This window comes from Ailuropoda melanoleuca, chromosome 2, assembly GCF_002007445.2.
Source record: "Ailuropoda melanoleuca isolate Jingjing chromosome 2, ASM200744v2, whole genome shotgun sequence".
NCBI lineage: Eukaryota > Metazoa > Chordata > Mammalia > Carnivora > Ursidae > Ailuropoda > Ailuropoda melanoleuca.
In genome coordinates, this window is record NC_048219.1 from 8,106,836 (window position 1) to 8,134,019 (window position 27,184).

Here is a 27,184-nt window from a genome sequence, read left to right on the forward strand (position 1 = left end):
GTCCTACCTTGATATCTTCATTCGTAAGTTTGTTTTTAAATGTTAAAGTACTTTTAGATCATAAAAAAAAGCCAAAACCAAAACACATGACTTATTTAAGCCCAAATTATTTTTTGTATAAGTACTTTTTTGTCAATGAGTGTAAAAATGTTTTCTTCATCAATAATTATCTTAATTTTCTTTTGTGATCATTTGGCTGTCCATGTTACCTCTTAGCCTTGAACATATGATGGTGAACTAACAGATGACCGTGGAGAGTAATGTCCTTTCCTGTCACACCCCCATAAGACTGCATCATGTTGATTACGGATCAGCTTAGTTTGCAACCAGCTTAAAGATGCGGCTTATTTGGAAATAATGGTACTCCATAGAAACCTACTAACCTAAAATGTTTTTGCCACTTTATTTTTTAAATGTAGGTGGAAAAAACCCACATCGAGGTCACAGTACCTACCTCAAATGGTGACCAAACTCAGGTTTGTGCCAACCAGCCACTTGTTCCTTTTCTCCTCCCTCCTCAATTTTTTTCTTCTCCCCAACTCCCTTCCCTTAAAAAATATTACAAAATAAAGGTTCAAACAAACTTGAATGAGCCAATATTTTATCATTTTTCTTTTTTTTTTTTTTAAATAATGGCAAAACAGAAGCTTGCAGAAAAAACTGAAGATCTGATAAGAATGAGGAAGGTCAGCCATTTTTCACTTTCACAAAACTACGTTACCGCCACCCATGCTGACTTCTGCAGTGCATTAAAAAGACAGTGATCCATTCTTTTCATTGATTTCTCTTCATCAGAAATTACTTTCAAATTGCAGATATATATTTGTGCGTATATATATTTGCATACTCTCACATACATATGTATACCAAAGAAATTATAATCCTATACTATGTATTGACATTTTTCATTAAAAAAAACTTTCTAGGAGGAAAATATCCTTTCAAACACAGTGAAATAACTAGTGAAGACCAAACCTATCCTTCGTAATTAAACTTTGTGAGAAATATGTCGGTGGCACCATATTCTTGGAATAATGGACAGTATTTGATATGTACTTACTACGGAAACCGTCATAGCAGCAACTCCTGGTATTGTTAGTAACTGTGTGTTTTGCTGCTCTGTGCCCGTTCTTCCCAACCATAGAGTGGGATGTATCAGTTCTTACTGAAGAGAATATTGATGAATCATGTACAAAATGCCCTTCGATCTTTCTTACGAAAGGTATTAGAGATATACATACTGTGGTATTACTAAGTATAAAGTATGTCTCAAAAAGGTGAATAATGTTTTAAAGCATTTCTCTGTGCCACGGAACATGGAATTTCAAAGCTTCTTAAAGTCATGTATTTTAAGATAACCCTCAAACAGTTCAATTTCAAAAATGAGCATAAAACAGCTTATCATGTAAGAAGCCAATGAAGCCAGGAGCACTGTCTATTTAAGTAAGGTCATCACTTTCTTCCATCATTCATGAATAGGGTCATCCGTTTTCTAGTGGTAATGTGTTCTGTGTGTGTCCTTGTAGTTTTGTGACCATTTCATGTTGGCATATGCTGTGCTGTGGACATTTAATTTTTTTGGTTTGCCAATTTGCAGTTTTTTCCCGCAAGAACAACATTTTAATTTTTTATGCTTTTCTGTTTTTCCCTCTTTCATTTTCACAGAAAAAGAGAGAGAGACTAGATGGTGAAAACATTTATATCAGACATAGCAATTTAATGTTGGAGGTTTGTATGAACTTGAAGCTTATTTCAGTTGGTTGCCTATAACCTTCTGCATTCTTTGCAATCATCCCTTTCTTTATGCTGCGTTTGGTTTTGCATGCCATTGCATGAAAGAATTTTAGGTTTAAAATGCTTTTGCATGTTGGTAAACATGAAGATATGCAACCATCTCTCCTTCTGACTCTTTTTAGTTTCCATCTGTCATACTTATCTAAAAAATATATGATTGGGACTACCTCTGCTTTTCACGGTTCCATGGTTTTAACCACTTGTAAAAAATTCTACATCACTGTTAAAAACTCCTTGAATTTTCCAAGAGTGTAAACTCCTACGTGTCCCAGGGATCAAATTTGTACTATTTTTTTTCATCTTCTGAACTGAGAGAGTGTGGAAAAGTAGGAGAAATGATCACAATTCAAAATGGACTTAAAAATTGGGGATGCCAGAAAATGACAGGACGGTCAGGAAAATTTAAAAAAAAAAAAAAAACCAGGAAGGAAAGAGGGGACCTGGTATTTAATCAGTAGTTAATATGATATAAGATAGTTTAATTACAAAAACAGGTCTATGGGTATAAGATTATTATATTAAAGATAAGAATATTGAGCCTTACAGAAATTAATTTATCTGTGGTCACAAAGCCAGTAAATTGGTAAAGCTAGGATTTGAGTTAGGGTCTCTCTATCTATCTGTATTAAACTATACTTTTTCCATTCAGAAATAGCAACATACTGTCTACTATAGGAATTGTAAGGTCATTTTTTCATTACGTTCAACAATGATGAGATTATTACCAGACTTATATTAGTATACTTCTCTAGTTTGGGGCTTCACATCGGATAGGGAAATATAAAACTAATTAGAAGAGTAGGGGAACTCTGTGAGGAAAAAATAAAGAACCTGGAGTTATCTATGTGGAAAACACTGAGGCTACATTAGTTTACACCTCACAAAGGCTCATATAAAAGCTGATCGGATTATCTTACGATTTTGCACAAGACAGAGCCAAAAGAAATGAATATAACTCTGATACTGGGGATTTAACTTAAATTTGAAGGAAATATAAATATAGAGGAAGATGATAAACATTGTTTTCGCCTTCAGGAAACTTAACAATGTATAGAAGAAAGGAGGAGAAAGACAATAAATAAACAGGTGAAAAAATAGCGATAAAATGATTTCAAGTTATTATAGAAGCTATGAAGGAAATAAGCTGCATGCTGTGCTAAGAAAGATCTACTCTGAATAAGATGGACAGGGAAGTTCTCTCTGGAGAGATAACATATTAGCTGAGACCTGAAAGATGAACATACAAGAAATGTGCTAAATATTATTAAGCTGGAAATCTGAAGAAACTTTTCTGGATAGATCGCTGGTTTAATATAATGGCCTCCTCCTTCCTTAACTTTGTCTTATTTTTTTGTCAAAACATATATTTTGAGTGCTTGTGATGTGTAAGGTACTTTAATAGAACTGGTAAAAATTATGGCCAGCCTTCATTAATCTTGTACTGTGCGATGGGCTCAGTACCAAATGCTTTTTGTACATTTACCTCTTGCAACAGGAGGTTTTTTAAGGCTGGGCTCTAGGATGTTTCAAACTCGGCAACTAGATCTCTGCTCGAGCTCATAACTGAAACTAGATGTGAATGGTTCTGCTTCTGGGATTAGGAAGGATTAAGTCAGTTGATGTCCTTGTACTTGGCCATGTAACATCTCCCAATCCCGAACATGCCCTTTTCTTCACTAGTCCATCTTTAGTGCTTCCTTTTGACTGGAACCTGCAGTACCAATCATATATTTGTCATTTGTTCAACGAGGTGTGTTATGGCTTCTGAGACTCACAGAGTCCCTGTGTGTGATGTGTTTTTTCCCCCCAGCATTGCATTGATAGCCACAAGAGGGGGTTTCTAAATAAGTGTGTGTTTGAAAATTAAAACTACTAACTACTTTTTGAGAGTATTTTATATTTAACGGTTTGGTTTGGCTGCTGCTAAAATTATAAGATGATAAGCATCAAAAAGTATCTAGCCTAAAAACAGCCAAAGTAATTTGGCTAACCATCATTCTCTAGTTACAGTAAAAAAAAAAAAAAATTGTCTCCCTCCCTGCACCCCCCATAAGGATGTTCTCTCGTTATCTGTCACTCTAGCAGGTTTTTTTTTTTTTTAAAGCATCTCTCCTACCCCACCCCCACTAATGCTTTGTTCTGGCCAAATAAGGTCGAGTTCATTTTTAGATCTACCGCCTCCTCCTCCATCTCCCAGAGAGAACCTGTAGCAAGTGTCTATGACAAATTCTATTTGGAACAGGTCCCTTTGAGATCTTAATTTTACTCTGTGCCCCCACAGGTTTCTAACAGAGCCAGCTAAGAAGGATGAAGAAAGCTCCTTCAGAAACTACTGATTTTATTGAAACATGTGTTTTCTCAGGTTCCAAGCCAATCAAAAGCTAGGCAAGAAGAGTAGCAAATCACCACTCTCATATTAAGAGGCTATCCCAGAGAGTTATGGTTTTACCATAGCATCTCTTGCTCATTTTTGTTTTGCTCCATTCATACTTGTAATTCTCCCAGTTGGGTTAAGTTGTTCTTGGACCAAGCAGATTTAACTTTCAGTTAGGAGCTGGGTCACAGGGCCTTACATGCCTTGTGGGTCTCGGTTGCTCATCCTACTACTGAGTCTTTGACCAAGCTTGTTCATGCTTTTCTTTAGCTAGTAAACATGCTTTTCTTGCTTTCAGCTAGAATAAAAGTGCACACTGTTGTTTCCCCACGGTGAAGCCCATATTCATGTGGTATACTCACATTTTATCCCAACAAGCAAGAGGTAATTTTACGGGGGAAAGCTACAGGATTGCCCTTTTTGGGTTAGTTTTCTCTTTGATCTCAGAGCAAATATACATGGTTTAGTCTTGCAAAAATAAAAAGAATGGACTAGTAAGTGAGTTTTCTGAATGAATATCTCCAGAATCAAAATTATGTGGTGTGCCTCAAAAGTTCTTTTTCCTATGCTATTTTCCCTTTGACATTGCTTTTGAAAAAATTTTATTTAGTTAAAGCATACATTGCTCCTGAAAAGATTTTCAAGCAAATTTTTATTTAAATGAGTTCTAATTTTTCCCCCCAAATGTGGTGCTTTTCCACAAAGAAAGAAAGACAGGCTAATCTCAAAATTTACATAGCATATTAAAAGATATATTTAATATTATGCTTTTCTTGGATACAGAGCTGCTGTGATACATAATAAACACAGAATTTTTAGCATTCATCAAGTGACAGGCTCCCACATATCTTGATTTCAAGCATAGATCTTCTGAGCTTTTTTGGAGAAGTGTGTTAGACAAAGAACATTTCAGTTTTTGTCTTTAAGTTGTATTTCCCATTTTATTTCTGGCCAGGTCTACCTTTTAAAAGTTTTATATGCCTCCTATTACATAAAGCTGAATGCTATTTTTAGCTTTATTAACCTTAGTTTTGATCCTTTCTCCCTGAAATGAATATTAAACCTAGTTGTCCAGTATCCAGATCTGCTGGAACAGTTGAGATATTTTAAATTGTCAAGGAGATGTATAAGGTATTTGATGAATTCTTGTTAAATTACTTCCAATCCATTGAAAGTTACTGGAAGAAGGTCCCTATTTTGAATTCTACTAAGGGATGATGTAAAGCTGTCAGAAGCTGGAAGGCATAAGGCTCTTTTTTTTTTTTTTTAAGTATTTTAGTTATTTACTCAGAGAGAGAGCACAAAGGGAGAGAGAGAAGAAGACCCCCACTGATCAGGTTGCCAGATGCAGAGCTCAGTCCCAGGAGCCTGGGATCATGACCTGAGCCAAAGGCAGACACTTACCGACTGAGCCACCCAGGCACCCTGGAAGGCACAAGGCTTTGAGTTTGCATGAATAATATTGGTAAAGAAAAAAAGCCATTATATTACATACCTGAGTGATTTTTCCTAGGTAGTAACAATTTGCTCTCAAGGCTTGAGCCAGGAATTCTAGTAATAAATTCTTATAACAAGAAAGGGCTATTCCTGTTTATCAAAACCAGTAATATCCACCTGGTAATAAGGAAGCAAAACTTATCTCCAGGTAGAAATAGAGGGATGCCGTATGATTGCAACTCACCGAAGCCAAGCAGCCAGTGGTGGCAGTTGCATCTTTTATCACGTCCTTTGCTTAATAGTTGCTCCTTACCTATTGCTGTCTCCATCCTGCCTGAGCTGAGACTCAATCAGTTCGTGTCAAGCCAAGGCTAATTGAGCTGTGAGATTACCCTCTTGGGATGAGGAGCTGGAGATCTAGCGCTGTGTCATAATGGGAAGAAAAGTTGCAAAATTAAGGAGTGAGGTCTATGGGTTACATAACTGCTAAGAGCTGTGGGGTTATGATGCTGCACTGCTTCCAAGAAAAGCACCTCATTAAAAAAAAAAAAAAAGCAAGCGAATATACCATGCCGTATATTTAAAATTTGAATGTAGTTTATAGATTAGTAGCGTCTGCCCTGGATGTGGTGTGTTTTCTACCAGTGCCCATAGTCTGGTGGGCTTCCCCTGATGTGTTTTTTTCCTCTGAGTATTCATTATTTTGCATCTTTGTCCTTTCAACTATAGGATTTAGACAAAAGTCAAGAAGAGATTAAAAAACATCATGCCAGCATCAGTGAGCTGAAAAAGAACTTCATGGAGTCTGTACCAGAACCACGGCCTAGTGAATGGGATAAACGCTTATCCACTCACTCCCCGTTCCGAACACTTAACATCAATGGGCAGCTTCCCACAGGAGAAGGAGTGAGTACTTTGTCCATGTGACCACTTGTGAGAATGAATGAAATAAGTGTTACTGTATGTTAACGTTAAGTATATAAGTAAAATAAGTAAGTTTAGAGCTGAAATTGAGCTTTGGTTCCTCACAGGTTCATTGCAGCTTTAAGGCATTCCTAATCGAACACTTATTCTTTAAGTCACGTGGGCTACCCAGTCGAATTACAGGAGCCATTACTAGCTACCATTAGATGACTAGACTCTTGAGAACTGCCTCCTTCTGGCTAGTGTGTATTTACAAATTACCATAAGCCAGTGGAACTTTATGTTCAAACTGTGTGCCTCCAAGGACCAGAGAATTTACTAAATTTAGTAAGGTCAAAATTGGAACAGGATAAACATTTTTTAAAAACTTTATTTGAACATTTGCACGACTTAGAAATGTCTGGAATGGTTGACCACAATTATATAATAAACCAAGGAGGCCTCTAAGCCAGAGAATGCAGAACACCACCTGTTAATGGTTGTGTTTCAATTTTAGAAAAATTATTGATGATTCATCTTTATAAGTAGCATCAAACTTTAAACACGTTGTTTTAGAAGAAGTCAGAAATACCTTTCAGAGGCTGCTTTTTATGTGTTGTTGTCATGACCTATTGTAGAAATCCTACATCTGACTAAATGAATCTGTGTGATGGAATATCTTAAAAGTTACCTTAAGCATATATTTAAAAATTCTTTACTTACTCTTTAGCCTATACAGGTTAATATTTATATAAGTAGTCACAATGACTTAATGAGTGATGATAATAATTTTTAAAATTATATGCCTGTTTTTCACTAATAGCAATAGCAATTCTAGTCAAGAAAGGTAGTGATGTCTTAATAACTTTAAAAAAAACTTTGTTTTTATATTCAGAATTCATGGTAAACTATTCAACTTTGTTCAGTTTCTGGAACTGGAGAAGATGATAAAAGTTGACTCACAATGGGTACTTTTTATATTTTTCAAAATGCAATTGAAATTGGCTAAGAATTCTCCAAGTAGAGTCAGACGAGTTTCACCAAGTAAGACTGGAGAATTCCTGAATGATAGTAGCTAGTTACTGGGGGTGATAGCATACAATTGTTCTTTTTCACTGTCCTCTTCAGCCTCCATTCCCTGATGTAAATGGACATCAGTTTTGTATTCTAAATGCAGATAATGTAGCCTGAACTGGGACAGTGACTCTGCGTTCTATAAACCTAGAATTCAGGAGACAGGCCTTGTTGCTGTCTTGCCTGGTTAACCCTCTCTGTAAACCGTAACTGCATATTTTCTAGAAGTTTTCTTTTTGACTCCGTGGAAGTAATAAAAGAGGCTCAGTTACTTTGAAAAAGTAACTTAATACTCTCTTGGATGAAGTTTGGTTAATTTGAATCCATCTCCATTTCCAGAAAATCTCTTATATCTTAATAGAAACCTTCCAGAAATCATCTCAGGGCTGGTTGGAAATGGGTATGTCCTTCTGTGGACTTTAAAGAAAGAACTTTTTATAAATTAGATTAGTAGGGAGCACTTGAGCCACTTTAGCTCCATGCTTCTGTATATTACTCCTCGAAATGAATAGCAGAATAATTAAGAACTGTCCTATGCTAACCTTTTATAAAGGATAACTCCACTTTCTGGCGTATTTTACTTTTTCTTTAATAATTAGGGCAATATTTCTGTTCTCTGGGATTACCTCTTCCGTCTATGGCAGCATTGTTGTTGCATTTCAAGGCTACTGAATTTTATATAATTTGTGTATGACCAGGTGAAGAAAACCTCTGTCCTTCCCTCGGAAAGAAAGGTTGGTGGGCCAGAGGTAAAGCTGCTGTTATGACTTGTGCTTCTTAATCCAAATTTGCTCTTGTCATGGCACTAAGCAGATAATCCCCCCAGAACTGAACAGCAGCTGCTGAGTAATTTTTTTTTCTTTTGGCTCGACTAGTAAATTCACACCCCACTGCCTTCTGACCTAACACATAACATTTCCACTGCTGCAGCTTTTGCAGCTTTCAAATTTGCTTATTTCGGCGCATGGCTGGTTGAAAAGCTGCATGAAGATGTAAATATGTATTCAGAGAGAAAATGAATTTAATTGTACCCTATTCTTTTTATGTTGTCTTTCTTCTCCCTCTTTATATTCTTTTAAAAATCATTATAATTTTGCATCCTTCTTTTCCTTTTTTCTTTTTTTGCTGACCAGTCCCCCAGCTACTTTCTCCCTGATACATATCACTTAGGGGTGTGCAAAGAACCTGTGTCGAAATTCCAAACTGACCAGAGAAGGCTGGCCCAACTGAGAGAACTTAGAGCCAAGTTTTTCCTTTCATAGATAATATCTGTCTTGACAGATGCATACAGCATAGAAATTGTCGGGGGGAAAAAACTCAATTGGACAATTGGAAAAGACAACTTACCTTAAAAGTGTCAAAAGTACTTGCTTAATGTGATATATAAATCTTCATGATGGTTGTTATTACTATTATTTTTAATCATGATTCTGCAAGAAGGGGAGGGAGTTTATAGTTGTTGAGATTTGTGGGGTTTTTTTTTTTTTTTTGGTAGACCTTGGAGGCACATATAAACTTTTATACTTTTGTTTTTCTTTTGCAATCTTTCACATGTGTGGGATTAAGATTTTTTATTCCCTTGAGCAAAAGCTAATTGCCATACTGAATGAGCAGTTTTTTAAGTCTGTATGAAGGGATATGAGGATAACTTTTTATATTCTGCCATTCTGTTTGTAATAAAAGTAACTTTTCCAATGGCGAGAAGAATGCTTCATTATTGGCTTTGCCCAAGTGATCTAAGTAAAATTGGCAGCACTAAAACAATGAAAAATGACCCAAAACTCGTCTGTGAGTATCCTTGAAGGAGGAACAAATACTACAACTAAGGAAGTCAAGTAATTGCTTGAACTCTCAGGACTTCTAATGTTCATTCATTCAAAAAATTACCTATTGAATACGCTACTGGGTTATAGAAACTTTGCGGGGATAAATTGCCGAAGTAAGGTGAAATAAAGAGTGTCCCCAAAGATCTTTCCAAAGCCTTTGCACATCCCCAAGTATCATTTTTGAGCATTTTTCCATCTGTCATTTTGTTCATCTTTCTCTGTCTTTCTTGATCTTCTACCGTGAAAGCAGACACAGGAACGTGCTCTGTTAGTGCAGGATGAAGAGAAAATTAAAAGGCAAGAGAGATCTACTGAGAGAGCCTTGCCCCAGCAAGACAATGAAGAAATTCTTCCCAAGGTTTCTATTCCAATCCCTGAGGATCACAAGTCTCTCAAAAAGTGCCGCCTCTACTCTAGTACTTTTCCATCTCCTCGTATTCCTTTCATGATGTCTTTTCTCGTGATTCTTGCGTTGGCTGTTTGGTGGTTGGTCTTTCTGTGATCGGAAAACAGGGTGCTCATCTGAAATGTCAAGACTAAAACCATTGAACTTTTGTCATTTACTTCTACTATGTTATCTGCTGTATGATGCCCTCTGATCTTGATAGTTCACTGTCCTAGGGAAGCTCTTTGTGACCATTTTTCTGTCAATAAAGTGTTACTCTCTGTAGAATGTGTATTGTGGGGTCCAAAGGAGTAGCAATGGATTGCCCAGGCCAGCTTTCCTCGCTGACGTTTAACAAGTTCAGACAAATCAGATTTAACCGTACGACAGTTGGTATTTTCCCCAAGAGGTTTAACTCTTTTATCCTGCATGTTTGTATTGTTCACTGCTGTTGTGTCCTCCTCTCCAGTGTTACACGCAAAGCAGGATACTCTGTAGAAATATCTGATGGAGTATTTCCTAATCTTCTATAGTCATTTGTGTGGCATGGGCTCTGTAGTTTAAGAAAAAAAATTCAACTTGCTAATTTTTCAAAAGCCTTAAAATGATACGTTTTAATCTATGAATCCATAACCACTCCTTTTCTTGAGATATCAAACCAGTGTATACAAAGGCCTTTTTTGGAAAAGGGCTTTTGACTTCTGTGGCCTTCTTATGTGTATTTCTGAAATGTACAGGGAAAAACACCTTTATCCTGCCTGGTGTATAGAAGGGATCTGCAAAGGTTAAATGCCAACTTTTCACAAGTAGAATGTTGCTGGTTTAAGGAAAATGGTGCTGGTGCCCCCTAGCCTCCAGCCAGGGCTGAATTTCCAGACCATTGTACCCATCTTTAAAAGTCCTAGGATACAGGTTTATTTAAGATCTGTACATAAATATACCCTTCTCTGAATTAATACTGTTACTTCTTTATGACTTAAGTAATTATATTGCTAGAAGCAATGTTTAGCCATTATCACAAGCTTAAAATATATATTGATAAATTCTGTTTTCCTGATAGACTTCAGACCTGTTTATTCTTACATTTGTGTTGAAATCAATTGTTTTTAATTGATGGCCTTGTGAGCTAAGGTTCTGTCGTGACAAGTATATGTCCCTCTGTTTGCATGTTGATTTTTAAGGCTTCCCTGAAGTAAATGTGAGTGTGCTCTGTCTTCACAACACAACTCCGACGCCTAACCTGTTGTTTTTTACCTCAGTATTAATGACATCTTGCATGTAGCTTACTTTTTATGGCACTTGAATGTACCAATATGGATGATTTGGTTAATGTTGTCTCAAATATTTGTTTTGAAATCTGAGTTCATGGGGTTATCAAACTGAGATTTTTGCACTTTGTTTTACTTCTCAATGCTTTTTAGTTGATGAAACTTCTAAACAAGACTTTTTGTTTTTTAAATGATGGCTTCTTACAGAAAAAAAAAGACAGAGAGAGCGAGCGAGAACACTAATGCCAAGAATCTTTTGTCCTTCAACACCCGCCATGATTCTGTTTTCTCTGGAGACATGTAGAAATAATTCTCTGGTATTTCCTGAAAACTGCTCTTCTGTCATCTTAGGCTTTCCCAAAAAATGGGAAAAGAAGTAAGGGGCGGGTTGAATTTTAGAATCTGTTATGGGTGTTATCTTTCATGTCACAGGCTATGTCTGTTTATAACACATATTTTGTAACTAAGCCTATTTCTTGGTTCATTCATAATTAGGAAAGAGAGACCTCAATCAGCCTGACACATTGCAAAGCTGTCCTCTGACACAGAAAGTGGTCCTCTGACACAGAAAGTGATCATCATAAGTACTCCCCTTTATCTTTGAAATAGAAATGTAAGAGCTTTCCGTATGAAATAACAAACTATATTGGTTAGAGTCTTTTAAAATTTTTTCAGGGAATCGAAAAGGAAATAATCAGGATTTTATTGATACTTTTATAACTGTTAACGATTATATTTCCAGTTTTCATCCTGGTACACAGCTTTTTATTAATTGTTATTGTAAACTTCACCTTGGATTTGTTTCCCTTTGTATTAGAGTTATTCCAAGTCCCTTATAAGTCCTGCATAAGCCAATGATATTTTTCGGTTTTTTGAAGTGCAGCAGGAATCCTCAGAGATCCTTACTGATAGTTAAAGGAGAGGCCCTTTCTTTGATTAATAGGATAAGAATGGTTGAGAGGAGAAGGGCCAAGCTTTTGTATTGGATTAAGCTGGTCAGTGCAGGTTCAGAAGATATACCCATCACAGTTGTCAGAGGAAAAATAGTAGACATTACAGCTTTGTATTAACTAACATTAATACTGCTGAAATTTGTAACAAAGCTGTAAATAGTCTTAGTTTCCTTCTCATATCTCATTCTGTTCTGAATGCCAGAGACAGAGCCAAATCACTGTGTATTGGTTTTATCCTGGTTCAGCTTCTTAATGGCTGGTTGATAAGTAAAAAAAAACAAACAAACCAATTTGGACTAAAGGTATCAATACAGACCAGTAAAAAGTCTGGGTTTATATTGCCTTGGTTTTTGCTATTAATCATTTCCAGGGTGACTCTGAGAAGTTCACTTAACTACTTGGTGCCCAGAATTCCGCCTAGTAACATAGAGACAAACCTACCTCATGAGAATGAATCTGTAACGTGTTGGTTGTTGTTCATTTCTTGGTCTTTTGGGGACTGGGAAGATGAAAACTTAAACAGACGTTAATTTCTTGGAATTTTTCATATGAAAGCAAGCAGTGAAATAGTTGTGTTGATTTCCATCTGCTTCTTACTGGTATTTGACCAAGCACTTAAAACTACTGAAGGTAGAAATGTCTTTCCAAATTCATCATACTCTTAAGCAATTCATCTTATCCTTATGGTATTCTTACAGTGGCCCAAACTTGAAAATAAACCCAGCATCAATCCTTTAGCCATTTTCTTATGCTGACACTTAGAATATGAAGGAGATTCAGTTCACATGGATCCAGTTTTACAACTTGTTTACGTCTCTGATAAAACTTGTGAAGGGAGAAGATACTGACTCTGTTGACAAATATTAGATTGGAGATTTTCTGTGGATTAGATTTCCAGTCATCCTAGATCCTAGTACATTTCTTTCTAGTAAGTGTTGTAAATTTTTTCTCTGAATTTTCTGTGGATATAAGCCAATTTACTGTCTCCTACATTCCTAAGTTACTTTTGTAATATTTCCTACAGATAAGCATGGAGAATACACTAGGCATAAGAGGTTTGGTTATTTTTTAGAAGGCATTAGCAAGCAAAATTTATACTTGGAATTTACCTAGTGATCACGTGTTTACAAAAGGAAGACAAAATTTAAAAATAGTATGAGTCACTTTCGCATTGTTGCTGGGGTTTTTTTTCCCCCGAAAGTATTGAGTATAGTAAAGATATATAGAACTTCTCTACAGTTTCCTCCCCTTGTATTCTTCACAGAAATTGTTAAATCCCAAACTTCTTTACAGCATTCTCTACCACACTGAGAAAAAAATGTTGCTTGTTTTCATTGCACTCAAACTAACTCTGTTGTTTGTAATTTTGGTACTAGAAATGGAGACGAGTCCTTGTTCTATTCTCCATTATGCATGGCATGTGGGATAACTGTTTCGGCCTCCACCACATTATAGTGGATAGTGGATCAGTGAGTCTGCTCTCATTTCTGTTTCTGTTACCCCTCATGCCTTAGGGTCTCCTTCTTTACTGAAGCAGAGCATGATACAAACAAACAAACATTGGTGTGGACCTGGGATTGGGCACCAGAAACGGTTAAGAAGGTATGACTGTTAGAGTGGGGAAGCCACGTAAGGTTAGACCAGAAGGCGATGAGAGGTGGCTGTGACAAACAATTACAAATTCGTAGAGTATTTCACTTCATAAATGAAATTCTTATCATGCTAGAACTTGAAAGACAAAAAGAAGTAGTTTATTACTCCCACAGATCAGAAATACAGGCTAAAAGCTAAATAACTTCAGTCATTGCCTAACTAACTGTGTGGGTGACAGGTCGTTGAGGAAGTGTATGCTTCAGGAATGCTTTTCTAATCTTTTGTGATTGATGTCCTAGAGGGTAGCCTTCCCCTTTATGATAGTAAGAATCCTGTTTGCAGTAAATAATAGAATAAATCTAACATTTCAAAGATTAGAGGGCAGGAGAAGCATGAGTCCCAACTATCTCTTCAGGTACCCCCCCCAATCATTAAAGTGTGCAGTTTAGTCTCTCATTTTCTCCTCTACTGTCTCCTTAAAGAAGAGTCTTCATATGTACAGGATCCTGTCTCAATAAAACACAGAGACTAAGAATTAAGGGGAAACCATGGTTACTGCTATGCATTTATTCATTGCCCACTAGGGCAATGTATTGCAGAGTTCAAAGAGGCAGCATTATCAGAATTTTAGGTTTGGATAAGCCCCTAATCCAGCTCTTCTCCACTCCAATGCTTGACTCTTCTGTACAATATCATTTAGTGATTTAAAACCATTTATAGACCAAGTGGTCTCTAGCCTCCCAAGATATAGCATACTACATCTTTGGACTTCTCTGCTTTTTGCATATAAATCATTCTTATATTAACTCAAAATCTGTTTCCCTATAGATTTCAATTCTTGGTCCTGATTGGAGGCCTTCTGAAGAATTTTCTATCTTCCATATTATAAGCTCTTCACATAATTAAATGTAACTCCCATGTTGGAATTAGTCCTAGTTCTTGCCCTCAGATAACTTACCATCTGATATCCAGATCTGCCCCAGTCTTAGTCCCCGCATGTTATCCTCTTTCTTCTTTCTTTTTCTAGCTGTCCTTATTTTATCAGCCCTTTTTCTTTTTGGCTCTGTTGCCCATGGGTTGCTTGCCAATGGTTTATTCATCTTATGTTCTTACCCATTGACTTGCCCTCTCTCTTAAAAAGAACATCTTGAAATTCCTGGAAATCCTCAAGCTTCTTCATAGATGACACAGGCATGTGGGATTTTTTTTTTTTTTTTTTTTTTTTTTTTTTAGATGAAAGAGTGGAGGTGGGATAGTTCTGTAGCTTTGGGAACTTCTTGCAGCCCAGAATCTGTTGACAAGACAGAATCGCTATTCTGTTTTGAAGAAGCATACCGCCAGAGCCTGCATTCTAAGTTTGCTTGCCTTCTCTGACTGACTAATCTACTTTAGCACCCCCACGTGATTTAATTTATATCATTGTGATGGGGCGCCTGGGTGGCACAGCGGTTAAGCGTCTGCCTTCGGCTCAGGGCGTGATCCCAACGTTATGGGATCGAGCCCCACATCAGGCTCCTCCGCTGTGAGCCTGCTTCTTCCTCTCCCACTCCCCCTGCTTGTGTTCCTCTCTCGCTGGCTATCTCTATCTCTGTCGAATAAATAAATAAACTCTTTAAAAAAAATTTATATCATTGTGATATGATAAACTTATGGAAACTTACTTTCTGTTTAACATTCTGATTATGGCTTAGATCCCCACCAGAAAAAGTGGTATTAAAAATTTGAAATGTTGTTAATCCATCTCTTTTAGCTTGTACCTGTCTCTTCAAAACTGTGAGATTCTCAGAGGTGAGAGGCTTTGTTTTATTCACCTTTGTTTGCCCATCTGTCACCTTTGTATCCCAGATATGTAACAAATAATTGAAACTTGTTAAATTGGATTGACTGGTTAATCACAGATGGTAATGGATAAACTCGAACTTTTCACGTAGAATCTCTTTTATTGGAACACAAATTTATGCCAAATTAATCACCATACGCCTAATCAGTATATGCAAGTAGCCCGAAAAACCCATATATGAGCCAGAAGCCACTATTTCTCTTATTGATTCTGTCGTATGGTCCGTGGTTTCTTCAAAGAATCTTCTGTGGTAGGTGTCAGTCTCTCTTGTTAATGCCTCGTACTTTGGTTCAATTAAAAGCTCTTATCCATTTACCAAAGGTAACAATCAACTGTTTTCCCTATGGAGGGTAGTATTGAGACTGGGTGCTTGTTTGTATGAATAAATTCATCTCGGAGTGTGATGCCATAAAGGGAACCTGATATTTGACAATTTGTGTTTATCTAAAATACATTGCAGAGAAGAGTTTCTTTTTTCTTGTGTTTCACATAGTATAAAAGCATCCAATGTGTCAAACTCTTGTGATATCAAGGGTTTTGTATATCAGGTAGACCAGGAGTTGGCAAACTTTTTCTATAAAGGTCCAGATAATAAAGATTTTAGGCTTTGCAGGCCTTATGGTCACTGGCGTAACCACTCAACTTTGCCATTGTATAGTGAAAGCAGCACAGACAATAAACAAACAAATGAATATGAACGTATTCCAATTCAGACTTTATTTATGGACACTGAAATTTGAATTTCATATCATTTTTATGGTCACTAAATACCATTCTGTGTTTTCCAAACCATTAAAACGTAGAGCCATTTTTAGCTCATAGCAATACAAAAACAAGGAACGGGCTGAGTTTGGACTGTTGGCTGTACTTTGCTAACCCCTGACGGGTCTAGAGAACCAGAGAACTGATTAATTTACTCTTTCTGCCTTCGTACTACTTGAAGAGCTGTAGCTGTTTGCATCTTTGTTCAGTGCTGAAGTATTTTTGGTCTTATTTATGACTAGAATTGGAAAACAAAACACAAGGCATTTGTTTCTATTCATTTAGCAGTTGGGGTACACCAGAACTGTGATCTAACATAATCTGTAACCACCGCAACACCCCTGCCTTTGTCAGTTTTCCAGATTGTTCGATGTTAACTGTGCTCTTAACATACTTCGTGATGAATTCGGCTAGCCCCTTTGTTTGGTTTGGTTTTCAAGGGTCTGCCTTCATTTTCCCCTAAGGAATAAAGAAACAATTCCCAGATTCACTTTCTGTTTAGATAGGTTTTAGAGATACCTAACAAACACGGTAAAGAAAGTGAAATGCTTTTTACTCTGAAGTTTTGGTATACCTTAGTGTGTCAAGCAGTTGTATAAATTTAAGGTTGGGAATCTAAGGAAAACATTTTAGAAGAGTTCCTCTTTCTAAATAAAGAGATTTCCCTAAGAGGAATTCCCCCCAGTTCAGGACCTGTTGGGGCGATATTTACCAATAAGTCAGAATAAAATAAATTGATGTTCTTTCGCAAGTGTCTTTGCTTCCTAGTTGACACGGACATGATTGTGTTCTGGAGGATTCCTTTGGTCTCTGTTTAGCTTTGGGAGGTGCTTTCTAAAAAATCTGTAAACTTATGTTTCTTTCCGTTCCCTGGTCCAGGATGCTTTAGCTCTAATACTAGGCTGAATAAATTGTTTATCCCTTAGCAGCTCAGCAAGGTATTTAACCCTAAAGAAATCTGCTAAGAAATTCTCTTTTGGAACATTTTCTTTGATATTTTTCTCACGTTATTTACTGTTAATATGTAAATTTATCATGAATAAATCTTACTGAAAATCTGATTCTGGTTGATAGTAGTCATTAAGGGAGTAGGAGCCAGCAATGCAGTATATAGACCCACTTAAAAAAAAAAAAAAAGGAAAAAAAAAAACCTGCTTGGGGGGATTAGCAAGAAATATTGTTAGCCAGTCTTTCCAAAAAAGTTTCCTTGTTTTTCCATATTTTCACTCTTCTCTATGTCCCAATAGTTGTCTTTTGCTCAGTCCTAAAGCAGAGATAACCTTGACATGTGTTCAATTCTTAGAATATTAATGTTTTAAAGTCAGATTGGAACTCATTTGACTTATTTACACCAAGTGTTATAAATAACTTTTTTCTAACCATCTTAATCAGTCACTACAACACATGTAATTGTCCCACTGTTAGAAGCATTTTTAATATGCTGAGTTTGTCTTTTGTTTTTTTTAAAAAGCACTCTACAAATTAGTGGTTATTAACCATCCAGTATTACCACTGTGATCATAGTGAAGAGAGAAGAATGCAGTGGGTGTGGATATGTGGGTGTGAGGAAAGCGTGCTCCTGTAATGTAGAATTAACAGAAGGTATACCACTTTATCTTTCACTTCACCTTGGTAAACCTTATCTCTTATGTTACTTTCACAGTTCTAGATTCTATTGTATTACCCAGGTAATCACTTAAAACCAACACTCCACATTTTGAAGTGGTCTGTTTACGAGCTCAAAGTATGTACTTCATGGCCATGTCTGAGTAGTATAAAATTTTGAAGAGTTTCTTCAAAGCCGTGTTCTTTTTAAGAACTTGTTGAAAATGTTAACATGGAAAGTCATTTTAATTGTTATAGGATTTTTCAGAAGAGGAGACACGGGTAGTTAGTATCTAATGATAGTTTCCTGTTGTACTTAGTTCTGTGGAATCAAGATGCTATTTTCTAGATAATAAATTGGGCCGTAATATTTTTTTAAGTACTTATTATGTCTTTAATCATTTTTGGACTTCTGAGAAATCCTGCTGAATATATTTAATTGTGTTCCATACTAAATGATCAGAGTTTTTGTACTGGTTAAAATTCCTTCCTCTTCATCTCCATTTCTCTATCTCAGACCTTCTTAGTATCTTGAAATAAAATTGACCAACCAAAGGCTTCTGCTCTCCTAGACATGTTTAGTATAACTTTTAATATTTGCTGAAAACTTTTGACTTCTATAGCTCTATTCAGGTTTGAGAATGCTCATATGATCTGTGGAGTCCTTGCTGGTGAGTGCAGTGTTAAGGCAAAATTTTCTATTACCTAATAGATAAAATTTTGCATCAGGCACTGATTTCGAAGCTGTTTGCTTTTACAGTCACCTTTTCTGGGGATAATCTAATAACAGCACTATTAAGGAAAGTATAAAAACTATGTTTGAAGGATAATTGTCATTGGCAAATTTCATTTGCTGGCATCTGTGAGAGGCTGCATTATGGAGTGATTTTCTTATAATAAGCAGTTTTACCAACTGTAATTTAATGAAGGCCAACATCTAAGTAAGCTCCTTTATCCAGATGTAATCTTTATATGCCAGAGAATAACAATGAACCATGAAAATGACTCAAGTTTTGTGGAGAAGCTGGTGAGCACTACAAGGATATGTTTCTAGCTAGGGACCAATAGCATACTCACTTTATTTTTTAAAAAAAGTGGGGGTGGATGTAGCCAAGAGAGAAAATTTAGAATGAAGAGAAATGTATTGCAAGATAAAGAATGGCACACTAGAGAGGAAAGATAGAATTTTTAAATCATCTTTGCTAGCCACATGGTTACTCTGTTGTTAGTTTATCCCCATCCTGAGCGTTTGCCATTCTAATGTCCTTTTTCAAACTGTCAGCTGGCCTGAGTTTTCCACTGAAAGTGTACCAAAACTATTATTTATGAGGCTTTGGGGGGTGGGGGGGGGCAGGGAATGATTTTCTTTTTGGTGATTTTTTGTTCTTTCTTCATTCGTTTCCTTTTTTGGCTGAAGAATGGGCTACTGCTGCTTGACTTGTCATCTTTATGTGCTGTTTATACATGGCTTTTACAAAAGAAGCTATTACCACATCTGATTTATCTTTTATTGCAAGTGCCCATATAAAAGCATTTGTTTTAACAGAATTTTTTAAATCACCAGCTTGATGTTCCTACTGATTATTATATAACTACAGGAGACACCAATATTATTAATTTTCAAAATAGGAATAAGATCAAACGTTGATATTACATTAATGTATAAAGACATATGTTTTGGGTTTTTTTAGAGCTTTTCCCCAAGGCATTTACAGCCATTCTTTGCTGAAACATAAACTTGCCATGTTTTGTTAAAGAGAAGAACGTAGAAACAAAGCACTCGCAATTAACTGATCTAATCAGGATTGGATTCTACATTTTTTAGCTTGCATGTTGCAGACCATTTGGGGGTATTATTTAAATAGACTGTTGATAAGTTAAGTGACTGTAATATTTATCCTTTGCTTTAGTAAAGAACCAGGAGCTGGACACTACTGCTGGGTATCTTCATTCTGTGCTTAGCAAGATAACCTCGAATCCTGCTGGTTCTGTGGGCATTTGTGGTGCAGAGCATTTCTTACTGGGTTTGCAAAGCAAGGGTAATGTGCTCTGTGGGTGTATGTGTGTCTGTGCACAACTCTGTCCCTCAATCCCTTTGCCACCTTCTGCTCACTCCCTTTTTCGTATCAAATTTATTTTTTTAATTATGTAAATCTTGTTAAAAAGTCTAACGAATACCCAGATCCCCTTTTTGTGACGTACAGAATCACTGATAACAGTTCAGTGTATTAACTTTCCTTGAGGTATTTGCATTTGAACAGGCCACAAAGTCATTGCAAACATGATAACATTACAGAGCTGGTTGTATCCTTGAGCAGTATGTGTAGGGCCAGTCCTAGGTCTCTGGTAAAATCGAGGAGCGCCTGGCTGGCTCAGTCGAGGGAGCATGTGTTTCTTGATCTCTCAGGGTTGTGAGTTCGAGCCCCACATTGGGTGTAGAGATTACCTAAAAGAATGGTAAACTAGAATGAAGAGAATGTGAAAACCAGTGGTAGTTTAATAGATGAGGTAGATTTAGGATTCCATTGTGGAAAGTAACTATAGAGGTTAATATGCTAAATCTTAAACTCTTTTTATAGAAAATTTAATAATTTCAGGAAGCAAAATCTGTGATAGTAACGTTGATATGATTTGGGCTTAGAAAAAGCAGTAAATCTATTAAACTTTAAAATGGTTGTAAATTATGTGACTAATCAGAACTGTTTTTCCTAATTTTCTTTCTTAATAGACAGTATACATCTCAAAACTATTTGAAGTGGCCTGTCTAGTGTTTTACATGAGGATCTTGGCTCAGGAGGATTTATTAAATATTCTCATAGTGTGCCTATTTTAATTCTTATATTCTGTCACAATTTCTTTCTTCAAAATTCTGTCTGGCTGAGAACTTGCTAAGCAGAAAGGAAGACCAGCCTTAGTTAAATCTATAGGATTGGCCCACTTTGGGTGCTCGGGAAACACTTCCAAGTAGGGACTAGGTGTCTTTATTGCTCTGGTTCATGTTTCTTTGCAAAAAGTAAAATTTTAAGGAATAGAGTACAAAGACATATAGTATCTAGTATTTGCCTATCACTTCATTGTGCACACCTGTACAGTGAACCCTCATAATAACCGTAAAAGCGCTATTCTTGCTTCATCTGGTAAAACAGAGTCTCAGAGGTTGAGAGGCCTGCCCAAGAACAAGCAGTTTTTAGTGAAAGAACTGGCACTGGAACCCAGGTCTTCGATGTTTCAGCCCGGTGACATTCTACCATGCCACAGCTGTCTCCTAAGTCACTCAGTCCCCAAATGAAATATGGTAAAAGTTACAGAGTGTGAATTAAGGAGAAGGTTGGACTTTGTGAGACCCTAATGATTTATGAAACTGGGTATTAAAAATGGCTCTCAGAAAAGAAAATGGTTCTCTAAGATCCTGAAGCCACCGATGAATTGACTTATTAATGCTGGACTCCCTTTAAGTCTCCTAGGTTGAGTCCTACAGAATGTCCCAGAACCTGAAATAGGATCTCTCTCAGTGTATAGGAACCAGAAGATAAGGATGAGAAATGAGGCCTTGCCTGTGGTTGAGACAGATGTGTCAGGGCTTTTGTTTGGCCCTGGGGATGATCTGGTTTCTGGTATTAAAATCATTCAATAGGGGTGCCTGAGCGGCACAGTTGGTTAAGGGTCCGACTCTTGGTCTCAGCTCGGGTCTTGAACTCAGGATTGTGAGTTCAAGCCCCAGGTTTATATATTTCATAAACATATAAAATATATTTATTATTAAAAATAATAATTTAAAAAAGCAAATAAAAATCATTCAATTAAAGAAATTGAACTTTTTAGAAGAATATAATTAGTAGTTTCCTTTATATGTTTATTGGAGATATTTAGATCAATAGCTTAAATTCCCATTAATTAAATCAAATAAAAAAGCAAATAAAAAAGCAAAATAAAAAGAATTCAATTAAAGGAATTGAACTTTTTAGAAGAATATAATTAGTAGTTTCCTTTATATGTTTATTGGAGATATTTAGATCAATAGCTTAAATTCCCATTAATTAAATCAAATAAAAAAGCAAATAAAAAAGCAAAATAAAAAGAATTCAATTAAAGGAATTGAACTTTTTAGAAGAATATAATTAGTAGTTTCCTTTATATGTTTATTGGAGATATTTAGATCAATAGCTTAAATTCCCATTAATTAAATCAAATAAAAAAGCAAATAAAAAAGCAAAATAAAAAGAATTCAATTAAAGGAATTGAACTTTTTAGAAGAATATAATTAGTAGTTTCCTTTATATGTTTATTGGAGATATTTAGATCAATAGCTTAAATTCCCATTAATTAAATCAAATAAAAAAGCAAATAAAAAAGCAAAATAAAAAGAATTCAATTAAAGGAATTGAACTTTTTAGAAGAATATAATTAGTAGTTTCCTTTATATGTTTATTGGAGATATTTAGATCAATAGCTTAAATTCCCATTAATTAAATCAAACCTCACACAAAATGTCAAAAGAAAACTAGGTGGATATCCAGAAGCAAACAAACCAAAAATACCTCATTGTCAAACCAAATGACGTTTTGTATCTCTAAGAATTATTCGAGCTTCATCAGAAAAGGTATTTTTGGTATTCTGTGCCTGAATCCCTCAGTGTGTTTATGTCAGAGTGAAACCCTTGCTGATTTGGAGGAGAGTGTTTCAGACGGTTTAAGATGATGTTGGTAAAGTGGGTTAGATCCGGGTATTCATGCAATTTAGTGACAGAGTTTGTACTTTGGTCTGGCTGGACTATGAACATTTCTTTGCAGTTATTATTTGTGTTCCCTACTTGTCAATTTCATTCATTCGATAAAGTCAAATGTCACCTTAGCTTGTTAATGGCCCTCTCAAAATTTGTCTTGTTTTTAGCAAGTAAGAACACCCATATTTATTCATGTTTGTCTATACTATCCATTTGAACATGGACATATATGAAGATAAATTTTTCACAGGTATTCTAAAGTTAGATCTTTGGAAACATTGAATAAAGTATTAGGGAAAGGCATTTTTTTGCAAACTCAAAATTCAGCATATATTGATTCCCGGGATCTCATTAGGAGTTAGCTTTATAACTGACATGATTATTTTCTTCTTTCAAAAGTGTTCTGTTAACAAATTCTGCCTGTGTGGACTCTAGCATCACTAACTGGCTTATTTTGGTGCTTCGTGTAAACAGTATCATACTGAGAATGCACCAAAAAATTAACAAGACATTATAATTAAACTTGAGACCAGCTCTGATAAAAGTTGCCTTCTCCCCCAAGGTTCCACCATCGCCACCACCACAAGATACATTTTTCTTGTGTAAATATATTTAACTGCCATCTGTACGTATCTTTGTCAATATCTTCAACTAAAAATAAGTACCCTAGGATTGGATCGCTTCTTTCTTTCATCTGTCCCCAAATCACCTAAAAGACGTTTCTCTTGTGAGATGGCAATTAAACAACCGTTTATTGAATTTGTGCAGTCATTCCGACGTTTTATACTTGATTCCAATAAAATAAGATTTTAGCCCGAGGTGCAGGGCACTCGGGCAAAAAAAAGGAAAGAAAAGTATAAATCATTCTGATTGAAGTGATAGTGTTGATTCGTAGCATATATCACTTAATCTAAAGTTACTGCTCAGATCAAGTTTTAGGATTCTTTGATCTTTAATATTTTATATTCCCAGTTGCTATCATGACTGGCAAGAGAATGGTAATTTTCTTTGCATGTCTGTACTGGTTTCAGAGGCAGGTTATCTAATAAGAAAGTCTACTAAGGAATTAAGTCACAGATAGAACCATATTTTCATTCACATTCCTGAGAATAGCCCTGCCATCTTTAAATCAGAAAACATTAAACAAAATATAATGAAACTACACCTTAAAGTTGAACTGTTTCTTTTCCACCCAGATACATTAGGTCCACAGTTATTGAACAAAATATAATGAAACTACACCTTAAAGTTGAACTGTTTCTTTTCCACCCAGATACATTAGGTCCACAGTTATTGACTTTGACTTTCAAAATCCACTTGCTAAATTACTAAGGTTTTATATTCTCCTTATAAAAGAGAATGTTTATATTAGTTACCAGTTGCTTACATTACTTACCATTCTTTCTATTAACTACTTTTTCTTTTAGGAAACTCTTTTAACTGTTTTTTTTTTTTAAGATTTTATTTACTTATTTGAGAGAATGAGAGATAGAGCACAAGTGGGGAGGAGAGGGAGAAGCAGGGAGCTCCATGAGGGGCTCGACGCGGCGCCTGACCCCAGGACCCTGGGATCATGACCTGAGCTGAAGGCAGACGCTTAACAGACTGAACCATGCTGGCGCCCCTATTTTTAACTTTTTAAATGGTTGGAGGACGTTAAGGACTTATCAGCACTTCATAAATTGTTTACCACACTTTTCAGGTTTTGCATACTGTCTCATTATGAAACCAGATACAAAAACTTGCATAAGAAAATAATTAAATAACGTTTTTTATAACAAGAGTAATGCATATTCATTTTAGAAAGGTTAGGAAATACAGAAAAACACAAACAAAGAAATTACATTATTTGCAGTTCTTGGGGTGCCTGGATGGCTCCGTCGGTACAGCATGTGACTCTTGGTCTCAGGGTCATGAGTTCAAGTCCTACGTGGGGCACAGAGTTTACTTTAAAAAAAAATTATTTTCAGTTCTGCTACTACTACTGATATTTTAATATGCCCTGAAGTCTTTTTCATGTGTGTAGTTACACACAGGAAAATACTATTTTTAAATGGGTAAGAAATAAAGCCTAGCACATTACCAAGAGAAGGGTTTATTTAGTCTTTTGAAGTTAGCATTTGTGCCTTCTTCCCTCATTCCAGCATTTAAGTATGATCCTGAGGTGAAAGTAGTTCCCTGAAATCACATGGCAAGTCGGCAGTGATACTGCTGTTCTTCACGTGGTCCTTATTGTGTACCCAGGATTTTAATATATAGAAAGATTAAATGAGACAATACTTCCTTCTAGTACAGAAAGGAATTGCTTTTCCATTGCCACCCGGAGGTAAAATCGGTCTTCACTAAAGAGCAGGAAACAGGTGATCAAATGTGTGGGGAAAAATGGCTACATGGTCCCTCCAGAAAAAAACTTATATGGCTTTTTTCTTATGTGGCAAAATTTTAGGAAAGTTATCCGGATCTATTTTCATTGTGATGCTTATAGGATAAGATGGTCTTGTGAGCATAACTGTGGTTCTTTCATTGGTCTAATATATAAATACTTTGCTTCAGAAATAACCTGAAAAGAAAAGTCTCTGGATTGCATTTAATGGAGTGGCAACAAAATGCCTGTAAAGCAGCCATCTCCTGCTCTTCATGATGTCTGGGATCTTTAAGTCAAGGGAGAGGTAATTTATAACTTACACGGGCACATGCCTACACAGGGTTTGGTGATCCTGAGACATAATCCTTCTAAATGAATGCTTTTCAAGAGAAAACCTTTAGGGGGAAAAAAAAGAAAAACAACCTTTGTTTTTTTTAATCCCCAAAGAAAATACTGAATTATCATACTTAGCAGGAACCATCCACTTTTTAAATAAAATTGAAAAATTTCAAATAGTGTTTTCAATTAAATATTTGTCTAACATTCTTGCTTCTCCTAGTCTTGAAACCAGCTAGATAGCCTGGCTGTACTTTGTAGGGGCAGCTGGTCTTACTATTGTAACATCGTTCTTCTAGATCCCCCATCAGTCCAGATAAGCAATGTCTGAATTAGCACCTTTGAATCACGTTACGTCTCAATTTTGTCAGTTCCTGTGCGAGGTTCAGATACAGTCCTATATTTGTTCCTACCCTGACAAGATTCCTTTAAAGTTTCCAGGCCAATTTGGGATATGCTGTTGTGCACAGTCTTATATAATCCAGTGGCCCTTGCTCACGGCCATAGCTAAAGGCACAACCCTGTCAGTTAACATTCCTCACTCATGTTGCACGCCCAAGTTTGGGAGTCATGTCACGGAGGTTTTATATCTTCTTTTTGTCTCCATCTTTTCTTCTGGCTTTTCAGCCTTCTCCTTATTTTTAAAAGTATAGTGTTGGACACTGAAATCAGACTGTGCTAAGAGGACTCTGGACAATCTTGGTACTTCTCAAAAGTACAGTCACGTTCGATGCACATTCTTTTGAGCATAAAAGGACATGTCCTCTGGTCTTATTTGAAATACTTTGTTGCCATGGAGGAAATGGGCTTTAGAACCAGAAGCCAACTTGAGTTTAAACCCTAGCTCCCTCACTTAACTAGCTCGGAGTTGCTTAACCTCTCTGTTTCTTCATCTGTATCTCTAAAGTAGAGATAGTGACTGCTTCATAGTGAGGTTGTGAAAAATTAAGTGAGGAAACATATTAAAGTGACTAGTGCACTATCTGGCATGTTGTGAAAATGAGTAATGTCAGTTTTCCTCTTATTTTACTGATGTAGGAGATAAAATGCTGGATGGGACAGTGGGTCTGGTCAAGTGGGCCACTCTTTATGTTCTTTCCTTTTTTTTTTTTTTAAGTATGTGTGTGGGAGGGAGTGCAGAGGGAGAGAATCTTTTTTTTTTTTTTTTTTTGAGATTTTATTTATTTGACAGAGAGAGAGACAGCCAGTGAGAGAGGGAACACAGGCAGGGGGAGTGGGAGAGGAAGAAGCAGGCTCATAGCGGAGGAGCCTGATGTGGGGCTCGATCCCATAACACCGGGATCACGCCCTGAGCCAAAGGCAGACGCTTAATGACTGTGCCACCCAGGCGCCCCCAGAGGGAGAGAATCTTAAGCAGACATCACACCTCGCTGACGCCGGATTCGATCTCACAACGCTGAGGTCATGACGTGAGCCGGAATCAAGAGTCGGATGCTTAACCAACTGAGCCACCCAGGCATCCCACTTTTTAAGTTCTTTCTACACATGCCTTTTCAGTTTTTAAATAGCACAAGGCCAAGCAGAAGTTCTCAAGTCACGTGGATTTATTGAATATACTTTCAACAAGTTTTTACTGAGCATCTGTTATGTGCCAAAAACTAAACAAGAGAGAAACAGAGCTAAGTAACATAGGAAATCCTTATCTCCACCACCACCACCACCTCTAAGGAACTCACAGTCAAATGGGAAAGACAGATTACTAAACCAGTAATGACAAGGTGCAATAGGAACAAAAGAGAAATAGTATCTACATACTTTAGGTGCTCGGGAAAACTTCCATAACTGACACTTGAGCTGAGCATGGACTTCCAGGCAGAAGGAACAATATTGACAATGTTTACAAAGGCAGGGAGGCAAAAGAAAGTATGCTCTGTTCTAGGAACTGCAAATAGTTTTGAATTAATGGAAAGAAGGGAGTCTGTGGA

General features: G+C 36.5%; 1 protein-coding gene across 11 annotated transcripts in view; it reads left to right on the forward strand.

The window, feature by feature from the left end:
- EPB41 (erythrocyte membrane protein band 4.1) overlaps nt 1–27,184 on the forward strand; it is a 183,843-nt gene that overhangs the window by 137,891 nt on the left and 18,768 nt on the right. For 2 of the 11 annotated variants that reach the window (XM_034647927.1, XM_034647942.1), the window contains 5 exons: nt 420–476; nt 645–686; nt 1,666–1,728; nt 6,335–6,511; nt 8,281–8,316. In XM_034647927.1, coding sequence (XP_034503818.1) covers nt 420–476; nt 645–686; nt 1,666–1,728; nt 6,335–6,511; nt 8,281–8,316 — 375 coding nt within the window. Of the gene's footprint in view, nt 1–419; nt 477–644; nt 687–1,665; nt 1,729–6,334; nt 6,512–8,280; nt 8,332–27,184 lie in introns of all 11 variants that reach the window. The other 9 variants (XM_034647920.1, XM_034647946.1, XM_034647940.1 and 6 more) reach the window with 8 other exon arrangements.